The sequence below is a fragment of the Jaculus jaculus genome, chromosome 1 (assembly GCF_020740685.1).
Source record: "Jaculus jaculus isolate mJacJac1 chromosome 1, mJacJac1.mat.Y.cur, whole genome shotgun sequence".
Classification (NCBI taxonomy): Eukaryota; Metazoa; Chordata; class Mammalia; order Rodentia; family Dipodidae; genus Jaculus; species Jaculus jaculus.
In genome coordinates, this window is record NC_059102.1 from 183,113,680 (window position 1) to 183,133,482 (window position 19,803).

Consider the following 19,803-nt stretch of genomic DNA (forward strand, 5'->3'; position numbering starts at 1 on the left):
GTTTGTGTGTGCACGCACGTGCACACACACATGCATGGACTTGTGGGTGCTGGGGTGTGCACCCACCTCCCGGTGTTTGACCTCTCCTTCAACATTCTTTTTGTCTCTTGTTCTGCTGCTGTGTGTGTGTATTCCAGGCTAGCTGGTCCATGGATTTCTGGATTCTCTTGGCCCCATCCCCATTGATGAAGCACATTAGGATCACAGATGCATGTGCCACTTTGTGCCTGATTTCACATAGGTGTTGGAGCCTTGAATGTGGCCCAGCATGTTTGCAAACGAGCACCTGCAACCACTGAGCCATCTCTCCAGCCCCTGAAATCCTTACTTAAAAAAAAAATTATTTATTTACTTAGCAAGAGAGAATCAACAAACCAGGCAGGGCCTCCTCTACTGCAGATGCACTCCAAACATATGGCACCACATTGTGCGTCTGGCTCTATGTGGGTACTGGGGAGTCGAACCTGAGTTGTCACTCTTTGCACCCTTGAACCAACATGCCATCTCAACAGCCCTGAAATGCACATCTTTAACTAGACCTGCTAGATAATAGAGTCACAAACCTGACTAGTTGAGGTTTACCTCGTGTTGTTTAGGTGGCCATTTCTCTTGAGATCACCATGCTGTTTTCTTTTCAGTGCTCCTCACATAAGATTGCTTTAGGGAGTTTTAAGTCCTGTGAGTATGCAACAGTTATTTGTTCAAGCATTTATATTTTTTCCCTTCCAGTTGATGGTGGTGGTTGGAGGCCAAGCACCAAAAGCTATTCGCAGCGTGGAGTGCTACGACTTTAAAGAGGAGCGATGGCACCAGGTAGCAGAGCTGCCTTCTAGGAGGTGCAGGGCAGGTGAGCATAGGACCTTTGGGTGCTGTCTGGTGCTGGGTCTTTGAGAGCTTCTCTCCCGGGTCTTGTTTAATGATTAGAAGAATGTTCATTAGAAAGCTGGGCATGGTGGCTTAGGACTGTAATTGCAGCACCAGGAGATTGAAGTAGGAGTATGGGGAGTTCCTGCATACCTAGTCTAGTGGTGGTAGTGCGCTTGAGGCGCTCCTGCTCTACGTGACGCCTTATGAAAAACGGAGAAGCATGTGTATTAGGGGAGCTCTGCCTGAGACGACTCTGGTTAAACACCAGCTCAGGCACCTCATACAGCTCACGTAAGAGGAAGACTGTTGTCCACAGATCTTACTGCAAAGCTGAAGGCCACAGGTCTGTGTGACATTGCTCTGAAGCACCCCAGCTGATAGTGTGCATTTAAGCAGCCAGCTAGTTATATTTCATAATAGGGGGACACTTACAAACACTACGCTATCAAATCCTCATCAACTTTATGTGTGTCACTCTAGCCAATCTGACCTGTTGCCTACTGTGTAAACCTAGGCTGGCCTCAAACTCATAGTGAGTCTCTTACTCAGCCTCCCTAGTGGTGAAATTAAGTGTCTGAGCAACCATGCCTGGCTTCTAAGTCTTATGAGTCCTTTGGGTAGTGGGACGCTACATGTGTGCTGCTTGATTTTTTTCCATTGTACACTTGACATGACTTCTGTGTATGAACTTGGAGATTAAACTGAACCAATTCCAAAAAAAAAAAAAAAAAAAAAAAAGCACTGAGAGGGATAACTTACGCACTGCTGTTGTTTTTGGTTTTGTTTTTGAGACAGTCTTATATGGTAGCCCAGGCTGGCCTAGAACTCATGATCCTCCTCTTCAGCCTCTGAAATGCTGAGATTAAAGACAGGTACCACCATGGCCAGGTGCCGCTCGGTCTGCACCTAGACACTGTTCTGAGCCTCTGGGGCAGTTTGCTGTATCTTTTCCTGGTCACCTTTACTAAACTACTGAGAGCAGTTTTTCAGCCGGAGAACCTTAGCTCTAGCCGACGGCTGAGTAAGCTCTAAGCCATAGTTGCTCTCATTTGGCATCTCACAAACATTTCTTGAAATAGATCTTAATTGGCCAAACCAAATCAGAATACACAGTTGCAAATGCTGAGCATCCTTTCAGGGTTGGAAACATGGGCCCATAATTCCCATCTCCCTTAGTGCAGTGAGTTCTCAAGGATACAGTTCTGTGATGGTAGCAGCTCTGCTTTATTTTCTATGGCCATGGTTGTATTGCTGAGACATAGGGCTTGCTTACCATATATGAGGCCCTTAGTTTAAGCTACAGAAAAATACGCACACACATACACACATGTTGGCTACTATTTCATTTTGTAGCATAGTTTTTAAATATTTTATTTTTATTTCTTTATGTGTGTGTGTGAGAGAGAGAGAGAGGGAGAGAGAGAGAGAGAGAAAATGAGCACACTAGAGTCTCTAACCACTGCAAACTAACTCCAGATGTATGTGCCACCTTGTGCATCTGGCTTATGTGGATGCTGGGAAATGGAATCTGGGCCCTTTGGCTTTGCAAACAAGCACTTTAACCTTTGAGCTATCTCTCTAGCCTTTGTAGTATAATTTTATATGAGCTCGGGTGCATTCAGGGGGGTTTGGCCATAGACTAATATAATTTTATTAACTTTTGTTTGTGCTTGAGGTGCAAGGCCTCCCCTTGCTATGCAGACATTTATTACTGAGTTAAAGGTCTAGCCTATTAGTTTTGAATTGAATGTTTAGACTATTAAGTTGTTTTCAATTCTTATTTACTTGTGCCTGTGCGTGTGCATGTGTGTGTGTGTGTGTGTGTGTGTGTGTGTGCGCGCATGCATGTGTGTGTATGTGTGGGTGGGTGGGTGCGTCTGGGTCTCTTGATGCTGCAGATGAATACATGTTGTCCTCATGAGGCACAGTAGACCATTGCTGTACCCTGGAGCTGTGCTCCCAGTCCTGTCACCTGATCTTATTACAGTTGTTTGAGATGCAAATCACTTAATATATATGCAGAAGTTTGTGTCTGGAGAAGGGCTGCTTAATATGCAGAGGATGGATTGCCTATTTATTTATATCTCATCTTCTCCCAAACAGAACTTGAGGAAGACTATAACCCTTAGATGTGGGGGTTTTTTTTTAACCCTCAAATACTCCCTTTGGCATATTTGTGTTTTGCCAGTCCCGAAAAGCTTTATGTGACTGGAGACTTGAACCCAGGCTGGCAAGTGCCAGTAACTGCTGAGCCATCTCCCCAGCCCTGAACGTTAAAACTATTATCTCACTATAAACAGTGCTACCGCTAGTTCCTAATACATACATAATTGTATACTCATGGTTTTATATGCTTGGGAATGAAGAGCTTTAATTTTTAGTTGTTTTTCTTTTTGAAGTAGGTTCTCACTCCAGCCCAAGGTGGCCTGGAACTCCACTCTATAGCTCTAGGCTGGCCTCAAACTCATAACAATCCTCCTACATCAGTCTCCAGTGCTGGGATTAAAGGCATGCACCACCATAGTTGGCTAACAAGCATTCTTTTAACAGACCAATTCATTAAAAAAAAAAACAAAAACAAAAACAAAAAACAAACGTCAGGAGTGTCATGTTCTGAAAGCAGCTGTAGACTTTAGCCTTGGTTCAGGCTGTTCTGGTACTTGGTGGCCTATTCACCCCAAAATATTGTTTTCCTTTCGCAGGGATGGTCTATATGGCTGGGCTTGTTTTTGCCGTGGGTGGCTTTAATGGCTCCTTGAGAGTCCGCACTGTCGATTCCTACGACCCCGTGAAAGATCAGTGGAGCAGCGTGGCCAACATGCGAGACCGGAGAAGCACTTTGGGAGCGGCCGTGTTAAATGGGCTGCTATATGCAGTGGGAGGCTTTGATGGGAGTACAGGTAAGTGCCTCTTACGTGAACATGGTAGCCACACTTAGGAATGAATTATGGCCACATTAGCACATACTGGAGTATTTAAACAGGTATTGTAAATAAGACGTTTCAAAATGACATCAAGAATTTCTTCAAAGCCAGGTGGTGGCACACTCCCAAAATCCCAGCAGTGGGGAGCTCAAGACAAGAAGAGTGTAAGTTTGAGGCTAGCCTTGACTACATAGATAGACACTCTCAAAAACTCAAACAAATTAAAATAAGATAAAAAGTTCTCTTACATTTTTAATTAAGTATGCTGAATATATACATTTTCTTAGCCTAGTCAGTCATCTCCCAGAGTTTAAAAAGCCTGGCGTAGTGGTGCACACCTTTAATCCCAGCACTTGGGAGGCAGAGGTAGGAGGATCACCGAGGGTTCGAGGCCATCCTGAGACTCCAGAGTGAATTCCAGGTCAGCCTGGACCAGAGTGAGACCCTACCTCAAAAAGCCAAAAAAAAAAAAAGGACAGTTGCTCGAGGTAGTGTGTCTAGGAGAGATGCTGTTCTCACCCATCATGGATTTGACTGGTTGTAGATCCGGAATTCTCTTCCTTTAATTTTAGCTCAATGTGAAGCAGGTGAAAGCGTTTTTCCTTAGAAGTTTTTACATAAAAGGCGAGTGTGTCTTGGGAGAGGAGGTGAAGGGTGTTGTGCTTTGTTGCAGGCTTATCATCTGTGGAGGCGTACAACATAAAGTCTAATGAGTGGTTTCATGTCGCTCCAATGAACACGAGGAGGAGCAGCGTGGGCGTGGGCGTGGTGGGAGGTAGGTACTGGGGTCCTTCCATGCTGACGTTTTCTCAGGTACACCGGGCTGCTTGATTCTGCAGAGTGGTTCTTCCAGTTAGCTGACTCCCTGCTTTATAAGACAGCCAGCAGGAGGTCATTTCAAAAGAAACAGTCATAACTGCTATAAACTTAAATTGCTGTCTTCTTAAGACTAGCGTGTCGGTAGTCACGTGGGTTGGTGCACGCCTTTAATCCCAGTACTCGGGAGGCAGAAGTAGGAGGATCGTGAAGAGTTCGAGGCCACTCTGAGACTACACAGTGAATTCCAGGTCAGCCTGGACTAGAATGAGACCCTACCTCAAAAAACAACAACAACAGAAAAATTAGCATGTTGGGCTAGAGAGATGTCTTAGCAGTTAAGGCACTTGTCTACAAAGCCAATGTACCTGGGTTTGATTCTTCAGGACCCACATGAGCCACATGCACAAGGTGGCACATGCTTCTGGAGTTCATTTACAGTGGGTGGAGGCCCTGGTGTGCCCATTCCCTCTCTGCCTCTTTCTCATAAATAAATAAGAGAGTGTGTGTGTGTGTGTATTCTCCTTTTAAAAAATTAGCGTGTCTATGTGAAGTCACCTGTATAAGCCTTCTTTCTTCCCTTTTACCCTCCCCTTCTCCCTTTGTCCTTCTTCACCTCCCCTTCCTATGTTTGTCTGTGTGTGTCCAATAGAAGATGGTCAGCCCACTTGATATTTTATAGTACTGGGGTTTGAACCAGGGCACAAGAGACAAGTGCCTTGCCCTAGAGCTGTACTTTCAGTCCTGTCACGTGACCTTATTACATTTGTTTGAGAGGCAAACTACTTAATATCTATGCAGAGACTCGTATCTAGAAAGGGCTTCTTAACATGCAAAGGATGGATTGCCATAGTTATTTATTTATATCTCATCTTGCTCCCAAACCTAATTTGAGGGAGACTATAACCATTAGATATGATTTCTTTTTCTCCAAATACTGTTTTAGGCAAATTTGTGTTTTTCCAGTCCTTTCTTACTGTGGACAAGATTCTATACTTACAAAAACAGAGTTCGTCTGGGATATGGCTCAGCAGTTAAAGGTGCTCGCTTGGAAAGCCTGCCAGCTCAGGTTCAGTTGAACTCACATAAAGCCAGAGACACAAACTATCACATATGTCTGAAGTCCCCTTGCAGAGCCAAGAAGCCCTGGCATGCCCATATTCTCTCCCTCCCCCACCTCAAATTAATTAATTAAGAAAAGTTCTTCTAGAGAAAATTTTCTTGGAAAAAAAAATGGCTTTATCAATATAGAATTCAAATCCCATCCGGTTTTCCCATTTAGTGCATACAGTTCCATGTTTATCAGTTACTTCTTATTGATGGTCACAAATGCTTGTGCAGAAGCAGTTTATGGAAGGAAATAGTTGTGATTCAGCTCACAGTTCCAGAGGGTAGAGTCCATCATGATGGGGAAAGCATGGGAGACAGGAGCAAGAAGCTGCAGTCACCCCAGTCAGGCAGCAAAGAAAAGCAAGTGGGGGTACACTAGAAAACCTCAAGGTCCATCCTCAGTGGATCCACTTCCTCCATCAAGGCCTCACCTTCTAAAGGTTTCACAACCTTCCTAAACATCGCCAGCAGCTGGGGACTATGTATTCAAACACATGTTGTTATGGAGGGCACATTTACATTCAAACTACTACAACCACACAGTTCATTTGAGAACATTTTTATTTTCCCCCAAAAGCAGCCTTACCTCCCCACTTAACTGTTTTCCTTATCCTCTCCAGCCCTCAAACAATCATTAATTTACTTCCTGTCGCTTTGTGGATTTCTCTTTTTTGGACATTTCATATAAATGAAATCATATAGTTTTTAACTGACTTTTCACACTCAGAACACTGTTTTCAATATCACCTATTATGTAGTGTTACTACCTTGTGTCTGTGTATTGCCAAATAGTATTTCAGTGCTTCCTATTAATAATTTCTTAATGGGGATTGAACCCAGGGTCTTGTGCATACACGGCAAGCACTCTACCACTGAGCTACCTCCTCAGTTATTACTACTCTTGAGTTACATGGCCAACCTCCCAGTTTACTGAGAGAACTGATATTTTTGTGCTTTAGGCTGTTATTCACCTAGTGTCATCTGAAGATATGAGTTAATTGTAGTACATTATCAGTCAGATTATTGATGAAAATCTAAAAAAATAATGTCCTCATCTATACCATGAGGCTCTTTGTAATGTGATTTGGTTATACTGCCTGTTACCACTAGGCAAGATTATAATATATCTTATAAAAGCCAGGAGCCAAGTGGGGGCACATGCCTTTAATCCCAGCACTCAGAGGCAGAGAGGTAGGAAGATGTGAACTATGGAATGCATTCCACATCAGCCTGGGCTAGAGTGAGGCCTTACCTTGATAAAACAAAGCAAAACAAAATCCAGGAACACTTTAAGGGGAAGCCTTAGAAGAAAGTACATTGATATTTTACGACATTAGATGAGTTTGCCTACAGCCTTCGCTCTCTTGTGGTCCCATGTCTAGGTCTGCTCTATGCTGTGGGCGGTTATGATGGAGCTTCTCGCCAGTGTCTCAGCACAGTAGAATGCTATAATGCCACCACAAACGAGTGGACCTATACAGCGGAAATGAGCACCAGACGGAGTGGGGCAGGTAAATATGAACCCTAGTTAGCAGCAGAAGCATGAAAACGTTGGGACTAAATAGGTGAAATGATTCGTTGGCATATCTGTTGACATTTATCTGAAAGTATATGCTAGTTTTGGAGGCTCTACTAAATGGTTTTAAGTGCCTACTGGTAAGTAGCACTTTTACAAAGTCAAATTTAAATTCTAAGTGTCATATTAAAAGGCTTCTCCACTTAGTTATATAATGTTTCTCATTCCTTTAGGTCTTTTGTTTTCAGTGCTTATTTGGGAACTTGTTTAGTAATCAGCCCTTTTCATGCCCATTCTTACAAGTGGTATGCTTTCACATACGAAGGACTTCCGTGAGAGTGGTTTTCAGGGCGATCTTTGAAAGGGCTTTTACATATTTCTATTCTGTTTGACCTTCCTCTTCAGAATTAGTGTTCTTACTGAAATGCTCAGTTCTACCATCTCTTAAATCATATGCTCTCATGTCAGCTTACTTTTATTTTGAGTTTCAGTTTCAAAATGTTTAGTTACAGGGCATTTGAATTGACTTTGAGATGTTATATATGTTTTGGCCCTCCTGCCCTACTAAGGTTTGTTTGGTTGTGTCTTGTAGGTGTTGGTGTGTTAAACAACTTATTATATGCTGTAGGAGGTCATGATGGTCCTTTAGTACGAAAAAGTGTTGAAGTCTATGATCCTGCCACAAATGCGTGGAGACAGGTTGCAGATATGAACATGTGCAGAAGAAATGCAGGTATCTGTGTAGTTTATTATATATGAGATTATAAAATTTATATAATTTTTAGAAATTTTTTTCAGGGTGTATTTCCATTATTCTTTAATGAGTTGGGTTCCCCAATAAGAGTTTGAGTTCTCCAGATGCAGAGAATTATATAATAATCCCATAAAGGGCATACATATGTAGGGCTGGGCCCCCAGCTCAGTTGTAGAGTACTTGCCTAGAAAACATAAGATCCTTGGTTGGATCCTCAGTCTTGCTAAAAACATGGTGGGAAGATGGATCAATCAGTAAATACTTGCCATGCAAACATGAAGTCCTGAGTTCAGGTCCCCAAAGCCCATGTAAACAACAGGCATGTTGCATGCCCATAAGCCCAGCACTTGTGAGGTGGAGACAGGCAGATCCCTAGGACAAGTTGCCTAACTTGAATCAGTGAGAGCCTGTCTCAATAGAAATGAGGTGAAGAGAGATGGAGGACGACTCCTGACAACAGCCTCTGACCTCCACATATGCCTGCCCACATGTATGTACCTCCCTCAGGACCATGCACAGTCACATGCATATCACACACATACATATATTAAAAAGCCATGTGTTCTGACTCATGCCTGAAACTCCAGCACCTGGGAGGTCAAAGCAGGAAGATTGTTGTTAATTTGGGGTTAGCCAGGGCTGCATAATGAGTTCCAGGCCAGCATGGACTGCAGAGTGAGGTCTTGTCTCAAACAAAATAAAGCAGCTGGAGAGATGGCGTAGTGGTTAAGGCATTTGCCTGCAAAGCCAAAGGACCCAGGTTCAATTCCTCAGGATCCACGTAAACCAGATGCACAAGGGGCACATGCATCTGGAGTTTGTTTGCAGTGGCTAGAGGCCCTGCCGTCGTCCCCCCCTCCCCCCCCGTCTCTTTTCTCTCTCTCTCTCTCTCTGCTTACAAAGAAATAAGTAAAAATAAAATAAATACAAATACAAATAAGTAAAATTTATATTAAAAAAAAAATAATGTAGGGGCTATTGATGCAGTTCAGTTGGTAGAGTGCTTACCAAACATGCATGAAGTCCTGGCTTTGATCCTAGAGGTGCATAAGCCAGGCACGCGACACGTAGCCGTGCTCCCAGCACGCAGAAGGTGAAGGTAGGAAGATCAGAACGTCAAGGTCATCCTTGAAGGCATAGAGTGTGAGGCCAGCCCGAACTACATGAGATTCTATCTCAGAAAGTATGGTGTGTGTGTGTGTGTGTGTGTGTGTGTGTGTTGAATACCTAGCATGGTTCTGGAACATAGCATACTGTTACACTTCAGTGGCTTTATAATTTCTACTAACCACTGCTTTTTAGTGATTAATGTGCAGAGTAACTGATCACAGCTAGAGTCCTCTTTATTTGATACTTAAATTCATTCATGTTTAACATAAACATTTCTGAGTGCCTACCACCTACCCACACTGAAGGTTCAGTTCTTAGGAATTTTGTCTAATTGAGTAAATATAACAAGAAGTTATTTGAGGGGCTGGGAGATGGCTCAGTGGTTGAAGACACTTGCTCGCCAAGCCTACCGGCCTGGTTTCAGCTCCAGTACACTGGCATAAAGTCAGACACAGAAAGTGTTGCAAGCATCTGGCATTCACTTGCAACAGCAAGAGACCCTGGTGTACCCCCCCCCCCCACACACACACAATACACACATCCAAATAAATTGATTAAAACAAAACAAAAAAAGAAGCTATTTGTGAGCCAGGTGTGGTAGCGCACACCTATAAGCCCAGGACTTGGGAGGTGGGTGGTGGAAGCAGAAGATGTCAAGGTGCAGGCCAGCCAGGGATACATAATGAGACGGTCACAAAACAACATAAACACTCCATGAATCTGGAGGGGGCAGCCAAACAGATCACCCTCATTTAACATAGTTCAAGGTTTCCAGAAAATGGTAAAAAATTACAGCATCAAAAGTAATTTTCAGAACATGGATATCTCCAAGATTCGAGAACCAGTTGCAGTCATGTTGGTTAATGACAGAGACATGTTTTGAGAAAGCATCATCAGGTGGTTTTTGACAATGTACATAGCATGTGCTTACATAAACCTAAGTCACTCCACATGGCTTCTCGATACAGTAATAAAACGCAGATATAAAATGTATGAGGCTGCTGCCTGTGTAGCATGGCATGCTGTTTTGTAGTATGTGGTTTTTTTTTTTTTTTTTAAAGTATTTTGCTTATTTATTTGAGAGAGAGAGAGAACAGGCATATCAAGGCCTTTAGCCACTGCTAATGAACTCCAGGCACATGTGCCACCCTGTGCATCTGGCTTTATGTGGGCACTGGGGAATCGAACCCAGGCCCTTGGGCTTCGTAGGCAAATGCCTTAACCATTGAACCTTCTCTCCAGCCCTAAGTGTTTTTTTTTTTTTTTTTTTTTTTTGGTAAATAAGGGATATGCTTTAAAAATGACTGCAAAATGCATAATGGTCATTCTTTTCTGGGCCCTCTGTATTGTATATCCTGCAGGTGCTGTGTTCACCTGCAGATGGCAGTGCAGTAGGTTTATTTACACCAGCATCTCTGCTAGCACTGGAATAATGAGCTAACTACAATGTCAGGGTGGCTGCTCCAGGCTCCCCCATCACTCACTATGTTTGGAATTGTTTTTATCCCCGTTATACTCTTATGGGACCACCACCCACACATGTAGCCCAAGGTTGAACAAAACAGTTGTGGGACACATGACAATTCCTCAAGATCCATGGAAAGGAAATGCTCGTGGAGGAGGATGCAGACTAGCTAGTGGGCTGCTGGGGAAATCTAGGCTTCTCCAAAACGTCATGAGCTTTCTGCCATTTCCCATACTCTAAAATCCATTCCTGATGATTCTCAAACCCACTGCATACCACTGAATTATGTTGCTAGATACACCTCCTAAAAATACTCTTTAAATTCTCTTTGCAACTTCTAAGGAACACTGTAAGGATGCTTAACAATAGAGTAAAATTTATCATGAACTCTTATCTGACCTTGTACTTTACCCAATTAATTGCACTTGGTAAAGGACTAAAAGCCTCTCAGAAAGGTATCATCTGAACCATAGCAAGACCCACAAGACTAGGCCTTATGTACAGCAAGTTCCCAATCCAGGACATGATGAATTAGAAACACCGGGCCTGGGAAGGCGGCTTGGTGGGTGGTGTTCAGATCCCCAGCACCTGTGTAAAATGCCACGCATGGAAGCCCGTCTCTTATTGCATGGCTGGGAGGCAGAGACAGGTATAGCCCTGGGAAGAGCTGGTTGGTTAGTATAGCTGAATTGGTGAGCCCCGAGTTCAGTGAGAGGGCTTGTCTCGAGAAATAAGGTAGTGCTAGGTACAGTGGCTTATGCTTTCCATCCCAGTACTTGGAAGGCTGGGATAGGAACATCATCATGACTTCAAGGAGTGACTTCCATGGCAGCCTGGGCTAGAACGAGACCCTGCCTCAAAAACAAAATGAAACAAAATGGTGGAGAGCAATTAGAGAAGACACTGGACTTCTGACCTCTTTACACACATATGAACATGCAGACCACACATGACATATACATTAAAAAATGAGTTAGAGAGACCATGGTTAATGTTTACTTGCCTTCCTGTATTCTAGACTCAAACACTTCACTTTGTAGTTTTGATTGTCTCAAACTTGTGATAAGATCTCTCTAGGTCATCTGTCCTCATTATCTTAGGACCTTACCCACGCACTTAAGTTGGAAAGGGAGCACTAAACTGGCAAGGAAAGGAAGATGTGTTCTCATTCAAATGGGAAGAGGTGAGAGCATGTAGAAGCCATAACCAGCAAGCAGTTTACAGATCATTTTAAAAGGCTGTCAAAATTACGACATCATGTCTGGAAGAAAAATCTAGACTTGGTGGCACAGGCTTGTAATCAGGAGACAGGGCAGGAAGATACCAAATTCAAGGTTCTCCTGGGCTGTGTAGCAAGTTCCAGACCAGCTGAGTATACATAGTGAGACACTGTTCAAACAAGAAGGGTAGAGGAAAAGTAAAAGTATGACATCGAAACTAGAGAAGAAAAATTGGATAAGATTACAGGCGGCCTCGCAATAGTTGGCGTGCCTATAGTAGTTTCAGTACATGGTGGTTTGTGGTGAAGCAAACCAGGTAGACCAGAGCCACCCAGTGCTTTAGGATGTGTATCCTTCTGAAAAGTGGTTTGGTACCCAGTGCCAAAAAGAAGCCTGGTATGAGCCTAGTGCATTAGTAGAAATGATTCATTCCTTCCTTTCATTCTCCCTCTTCCCTTCCTCCTCCTTTTTCCCTCCCCTTTTCCTCCCTTCCATCTCCCTAGTTGACCTTTTTTTATGCATGTACAAAAACCATACACCTTTTTCCCAATTTGTGCCTCCTCTACTTTGGGGGGTGCATGTATATGTGTGTGTAATTAGGGTTGCTTGTATAAACACGGGTGGGAGGGATTATTTCTTGGACCACGAGCAGTTTATTGGTAGCTGCACTGCTGAAGAAAATGTCTCCCCTGTCTCCAGTAACCATTAACTGCCCGTAGCTCCTCAGGGAGGGGAGGGGACCTCATGAGTTCCTCCACCATCCATGACACAATGTTTATAGACCTAATCTTATGCAGGTAATGTCAGCTGCTGCAAGATCATGAATGCTATGGCCATGATATGTCCAGAAGATAACATTTCATGGCACTCCTCCCCATCCTCCGACTCTTGAATTCTCTGTGTCTACTCTTTTGCACTATCCCCTGAGCCTTGGAGAGGGTGATATAGATGTCTCATTTAGTGCTGAGCACTCAACAGATACTCTCAGCACTTTGACTCAGTAGTCTTCCCCAGTAGTCAACACCACCTGCAGAAAGAAGCTTCTCTGACCGAGGTGAGAGCGGCACTATTCATGGGCATGAACATATTTAGAAAGCAGTTTGATGGACACAACATTTCCATTTATCCACACAACAGTAGTAGCTTCCTTCCTCATGCCTATGACCATTTCAGCCACCAACTTTTGCCTAGAGTTTTCAGCACCAGGCATGAATCCCCTCTCATGGACCCAGCCTCAAATCAAGTCAGAGAGCAGTTGGTTACTCCCATAACAGTCATGCCACTATTGTGCCAATGGGCACATCTTGCCTGGCTAGAGAACTGACATTATTCAAATGTATAGCTGTCATGATCAGCGGCTATAGATGCTAACCTTTACCTCTTTTGCAGTGGGGTGTGTTTTCATCTGTGAGCACCTCATGTTTGGAAGGGAGGAAACTCCTTGGTGAAATGCAGCCCCTTTCTCACTTGTCTGTCATAACAGAGCCACCCAGGGGGAAGCATTTGGTTTCTTCAAACCATTTGTTGTCTATTACTAAGGTAGCACAGAGATTTGTATGTATAAAATTTGGGGGAACTTGTGTGAAGGGAAGATTTGACTTCTGATTTTAAGCATTTGAGCTATTTTAAAACAGTATGGGAACCAGATGTGGTGGCATGCGCCTTTACTTCTGACACTCGGGAAGCAGAGCTAAGTAGGACGATCACTACCATGAGTTTAGGCCAGTTCGGGCTTACAGAGTTCGGGGTCAGCCTGGGCTTGAGTGAGATACTGCCTTGAAAAAATCAGAACCAAAACAAAACAGTCTCTTCTTGTGATGAGACTAGAATAGTAATACAGTTACGTTTTGGCAAAATAGAGAAAGATCTCTTGCATGTGAGTACACTTTCAAATGCTGTATAGAAATTCCAGTCTGTTTTGATTTGGGATTTTGGAAACAGGGTCTCCCCATGGCCCATTTTGGCATCAGTACTGTGATTATAGTCATGTGTTGCCATGTTCAGTGTTCATTAATTATTTTGTATTTAAGAAGGCATTCATAAAAGAATGTAGTGTGCTCTGAGCATACTCTTCCTCATACCCTCTGCCCTCCCTTTACTTGCCCGTCTATCTTCTGAAACAGTTTTATTTCTACTTTCTATCATATATACATCATGATCTTATATATCTATAAAATCAGTGAACCACAGTGAAACAAGATATTTGTCTTTATGAGACTGGACTACTTCACATTTGCATTCAATCCTTTTCTTTTTCCTTTCATTTCTTTTTCAGAATATTTGGGGGGGGGGGCTGGAGAGATGGCTTAGCAGTTAAGCACTTGCCTGTGAAGCCTGGGGACCCTGGTTCAAAGCTCGACTCTCCAGGACCCACGTTAGCCAGATGCACAAGGGGGTGCATGCATCTGGAGTTCATTTGCAATGGCTGGAAGCCCTGGCGCACCCATTCTCTCTCTCTATCTGCCTCTTTCTCTCTCTCTGTCACTTTCAAATAAATAAATAAAAATAAAAATAAAATAATTTAAAAATATATTTTATTGGGCTGGAAAAATGGCTTAGTGGTTAAGGCATTTGCCTGCGAAACCAAAGAACCAAGGTTCGATTCTCCAGGACCCATGTAAGCCAGATGCACAAGGGGCACATGCACCTGGAGTTCGTTTGCAGTGGCTGGAGGCCCTGACATGCCCATTCTCTCTGTGTGTCTGCCTTCTTCTGTTTCTCTCTCTCTCTCTGCTTGCAAATAAATAAAAATATATTTTTTAAAAAATTTACTTAGTTATAATCATGAAAAATGTTAATAAAAATTAAAAAAAAAATTTAGTTATTTGCAGCAGAGAGAGAGAGAGAACGAGTGCCCAAGGGTCTCCAGCTGTTAAAAACGAACTCCAGATGTATGTGCCACCTTGTGCATCTAGCTTTATATGGGTACTGGGGAATTGAACCCGGGTCATTAGGCTTTACAGGCAAGCACCTTAACCTCTGACCCATCTCTCCACCCCTTGCTTTCTTTCTTTTTCAGTGCTGATGATTGCCCCAAGAACTCACGTATGCTAGGCAAGTGTTCTAGTACTGAGCAACACCTTCACTGTTCACTTTTAAGTAAAATAAAATTGCTAACCATTCAATATGACAAAATAGGGGGCTAGAGATATGGCTTAGTAGTTAAGGCTCTTGTCTGAGAAGCCGAAGAACTTGAGTTTGATTCTCCAGAGCCACATAAGCCAGATGCACATAGTGAAGTTCATTTGTAGTGACTAGAGGCCCTGGCATGCCCATTCTCTCCCTCTCTCTCTCTCTCTCTCTCTCTCTCTCTCTCTCTCACACACACACACACAGAAAGAAAGAAAGAAAGAAAGAAAGAAAGAAAGAAAGAAAGAAAGAAAGAAAGAAAGAAAATATCTTTTAAAATTAAAATTAGGAATAATTTTTACCTTCTATTATATTTTTCCCTTTAGATTCCCTAAGAAGCTGGCATTGAGAGTTACCCCTTTAACCTTTAATATTCATTCATTCATACTCTCTCTCTTTCTCCTCTCTCTCTCTCTCTCTCTCTCTCTCTCTCTCTCTCTCTCTCTCTCTTATTTATTTATTTTGGTTGGTTGTTTTTTTTTCAAGGTAGGGTTTCACTGTAGTCTAGACTGACCTGGAATTCACTCTTTATTCTCAGGGTGGCTTCAAACACACCGTGATCCTCCTACCTCTGCCTCCTGAGTGTTGGATTAAAGGCATGTGCCACCATGCCTGGCTCTTTCTCTATTTTTAATGAAATGAGGACCAAAGTACTGTCTAACCTACAAAGTAAAGCTGTGAGGAGTAAATGAGCTAAGGCACATGTAAAGCAACTATGGCTTTAATGACATACTAAGGCCACACACAAAAGGAATTGTGACTAGTTCATACTCTGTTCTTTCTGCCTCCTTTTATGGAAGGAGAATCTCTGGTATACACACACACACATACGCACACACACACACACACACACGTACAGTTTTTTATATCTACCCAAAGGTTTTAAGCTATTGTTTTCTTTCTGTGTCTGTTTTGAAGGTGTTTGTGCAGTTAATGGTCTGTTATATGTTGTCGGAGGTGATGACGGTTCTTGTAATTTGGCATCCGTGGAGTATTATAACCCCACCACAGATAAGTGGACAGTTGTGTCATCCTGTATGAGCACAGGGAGAAGCTATGCAGGTAATTATTATCTCACTTTACCTGTCCTCTCGTATTATACACACAAAGGACATCATTTTATTTAATAAGGTTTTGCATTATAAGAGAAAGTTGTCTATGTCTGAGACTTAAATAATGGACATTGGCTATGTATATTTCTGGAAAAAAAAGCACCATTATTCATCTGTCATTCTAGAGTCATTTAATAGTTAAAATCCCAGATCTGAAGCCTAGAAGTATTAGATAAATTTGGATGTAATTGAAGCCTGTGGTGGGGAGGAGTTTCCTGGATGGTAAGGCGTTAGTGCTTAGAAAGGTATGAGTGATGCCTGATCTCCCCTGACATCCTCCAGGGCAGTGTCCTAGTGAAGCCATGGAGTAATTTCTATAGTTACAGAATTTTGGTCCATCCTTTTAGTAAAACAAATCATAATAGTCTTCAATATTATAATACTGAAATTTTTAAAGTACATGTTAATTATTCTGTGGTGCTTTTAAAGTAATAGAATGTAACAAAATTGATGAAATAGGGAGAAAAAGTCTCACCTTAATTAATCATTACTATTTATGCATCATTCACAACAACACTTCCTAGAACTCTATATAATAGTATCCTAGAATACAATGACAGTATTAGGTGAACTTTTTATCAGTTACATTGAGTCACGTAAAATTGATCACATGTGTTTTAAAGTTTATAGTTTTATTACTTTTGGCACACATACATCACCAAGAAACCATCACCCACAGCCAAGTTGGTGAGCATAATGTATTTTTGACCCTTTGAGTACTGAGTGTTTCTGAGTAAAGCAATTTTCCTCAATAATAAAGGGAAAGAGCAAAAAGTTAGTATCTAATACAGATCTTGCTCAGAATGAGATATCATAGCCACAAATATTAAAATGGTAATGTTACTACACTATAGGAAAGAGATTCTGAAATGAGCAATTTTTTTTTTTTTTTTTGGTGCCATCCCTATGGGTTTAATTTTCAGAATTCAATACTTCTTCAAAGATACAGCATGCTGCCTGTGACAGGTTTTATTTCTTCATTTCTTTGTTCAGGGGTCACAGTTATTGATAAACCATTATGAGCCTGAAGGACATTTTCAGCATACTTATACATGAGAAACAAGCTTCAACAAGCATTTCTGAAGTGACTGAGAACTAGCACTTCTCCACCTGCAGCTGCACTTTAACTCTCAGCAGAAGGTCAGCTCGTCGTCTGCCTTTAGAGGCTCGGGTCCTGAAGGTCATTTTTGGTAGGAGCACCGCTGTGAGGCTTTCTCTGCGGTGAGCAGCAGCTGACTGAATTTCAGTAAGAAACCCAGACTGCAGTACTTACTCTGTGGTCATTAGCCAACAGTCGCTTTCATAAGACCTTCTTCTTATCCACCCTGAATGACGATGGATTCTTTTGTGAAAGAGGATCAAGCTAATGTGTGTTCTTGTAAAATTAAGTTTTATCTTGATTCCTTTTCCTGAGAAACAAAAATTTCTGTGCCCAGGAACTGAAACTCTGTGGACAGATATTAAAATCTATGTAAGTACGCAAAATAATTGAGGGGTAACACTGTTTGCTTTTATAAGTATCTTTGATTACATGAGTATAATAAATTGTGTGCATATAAATGTGTGTCTATATGCTTTCCTTTAAATATGTTTGAAAAGATGTTTGAAATTTGATTATCTATTTATAATTGGCACAGTACTTTGAATTATGCCAGTAATACATTGTAAAACAGAGTTGTATTTTTTGATATTTAACAATGCTTAACACTTTAAAATGCCACTTCTGAGGAATGAACATGGTGTGACACACTTGAATATGTGTGATGCCAAACTTTTTTAAATAAAATATAAATTATGCTTATTTATTATTTTCTTCAGTTCAATCTTGGTCATGTTTTGGTGTGTGTTTTAAATTTTTATTCTTAAAGTAACACTTTTGGCATGAACATAACTGCAGGTTTTGATGAATATAATGAATGTATGGAATTCAACTGAACTTGCATGGTGTTAAGAATTTTTTCTGTGTGTATAAATTTAGCTGCTATTAATGGAAGAGAGAGCTTTCAGTGAGTAGTTATGTGCATTGATCAGATATAGTTTTTCTGAGATCTTCAATTAATCTCACTTTAAAGATGACCAAAACATGTCTTTCTTGAATTATCTTTGAATAAAAATTTGTATATTATTTGTTTCACAATGTTCTTGATTTTTATCTGTTCAGCCTTATATTGAGAAAGTTGCTTGTTGAGGTTTCTTGGTTCCTTTGTGAAATCTGCATTCCTTAACTTCACAAATCTGTGCATAAATGGGCTGAGGAGATGGCTCGTTGGATAATGCACGTGCTCTGCACACATGAGCACCCGAGTCTCGACCCCAGAGCTACCAAAGGCCACAGCGTGGGTGTCTGCAATCCCAGCGCTCCTATAGTGAGGGGAAGGGAACAGGACAGCCCCCCAAAGCTCGCAGGTCGGCTAGCCCGGCGAATGCAGCAGTGGACGGCAACGAGACACTTGGCCAGCAACAGGGTGATAGAAGGTGAGCACTGACACTCAGACTACCCTCTGGCCTCCACATACATGCCATGACACACATGTACCCACTCACACATGTGAACACGCACACACACATGTGCATACAGATCACACACTAAGAAAAGAATGTGTGTGTTTTCTTTCTTACAAATGTGTGTTTTTAATTTCTGCCTGTAAGATTACCACATACATGCCATGACATGCATGTACCCACTCACACATGTGAACAAGCACACACACATGTGCATACAGATCACACACTAAGAAAAGAATGTGTGTGTTTTCTTTCTTACAAATGTGTGTTTTTAATTTCTGCCTGTCAGATTAGTCTATTGAAATAAATAACTGATGGCACTGACAGCTATTCTTAAATAAACATTAACCTTACACATTAAGGAAAGGTCTCAAGGATTGGCTAAATATAAACTTTATATTTTCTTGCCCCTTATGTTCAACAGGACATAAGATAAAACAAGTAACATTGGACAAAATAAATCAAAGAAAATAATACTTTTTCTAAAGCAGCTAGAAACCAGATTGTGGTTTTGATACTAATTCAAAAGAATTGGGGAGATGGGAGTTGGAGGATGGAGTGGATGGTTGATCTCTGGGTACAGCGGGAAGGGAAGGTTACCATAAGGAAGTACTGAGATTATAGCTGTTACTCAAGAGAGGAATTTAAAGGCTTAGTCTGAGCTGTTTGCAGAACAGGTGATAATCATGTGAAAAGATAACTAGGTACTAAATACAGATTGTTCACATTTAAGTAAGAGTGCAATACACAGTTGAACTTTCCATTATAAGTGAAAACAGAATTTACTAAGAAAAGGCCCGCACTGACTTGATGAAGCATGAATTCACATCATGGGGCTAATGAATTTGTCTCTTATCAGCTGTTTCTGACAGCACCAAGAAAAGTGTAAAGGCTGTTTTTCTTTCCTAATAATCTTCTGTAAAAATAGAGGGGGTAATATGATGGAGAATGGAATTTCAAAGGGGAAAGTGCGGGAGGGGGGAGGGAGGATATTACCATGGGATATTTTTTATAATCATGGAAAATGTTAGTAAAAATTGTGAAAAGAAAAAAATAAAAAATCAAGGCTGGAGGGATAGCTTAGCTGTTAAAGCATTTGGCTGCAAAGCCAAAGGACCCAGGTTCGATTCCCCAGGACCCACATTAACCAGATGCACAAGGTGGTGCATGTGACTAGAATTCATTTGCAGTGGCTGGAGGCCCTGGTGCACTCATTCTTTCTCTGTCTCTCTCTCTTTCTCTCTCTGTCAAATAAATAAATAAATAAATTTTAAT

General features: G+C 41.7%; 1 protein-coding gene across 5 annotated transcripts in view; it reads left to right on the forward strand.

Annotated features, from left to right (window-relative positions):
* Positions 1 to 18,157, forward strand: part of Klhl2 (kelch like family member 2) — a 133,385-nt gene extending 115,228 nt beyond the window's left edge. For 4 of the 5 annotated variants that reach the window (XM_045132071.1, XM_045132078.1, XM_045132097.1 and 1 more), the window contains 7 exons: positions 730 to 847; positions 3,570 to 3,767; positions 4,465 to 4,566; positions 7,100 to 7,228; positions 7,826 to 7,966; positions 15,830 to 15,973; positions 17,017 to 18,157. In XM_045132071.1, the coding sequence (XP_044988006.1) occupies positions 730 to 847; positions 3,570 to 3,767; positions 4,465 to 4,566; positions 7,100 to 7,228; positions 7,826 to 7,966; positions 15,830 to 15,973; positions 17,017 to 17,045 (861 nt within the window). In that variant the 3' untranslated portion in view covers positions 17,046 to 18,157. The remainder of the gene's footprint in view (positions 1 to 729; positions 848 to 3,569; positions 3,768 to 4,464; positions 4,567 to 7,099; positions 7,229 to 7,825; positions 7,967 to 15,829; positions 15,974 to 17,016) is intronic. The other variant, XM_045132086.1, reaches the window with a different exon arrangement.
* The last annotated feature ends 1,646 nt before the right edge of the window (positions 18,158 to 19,803 follow it).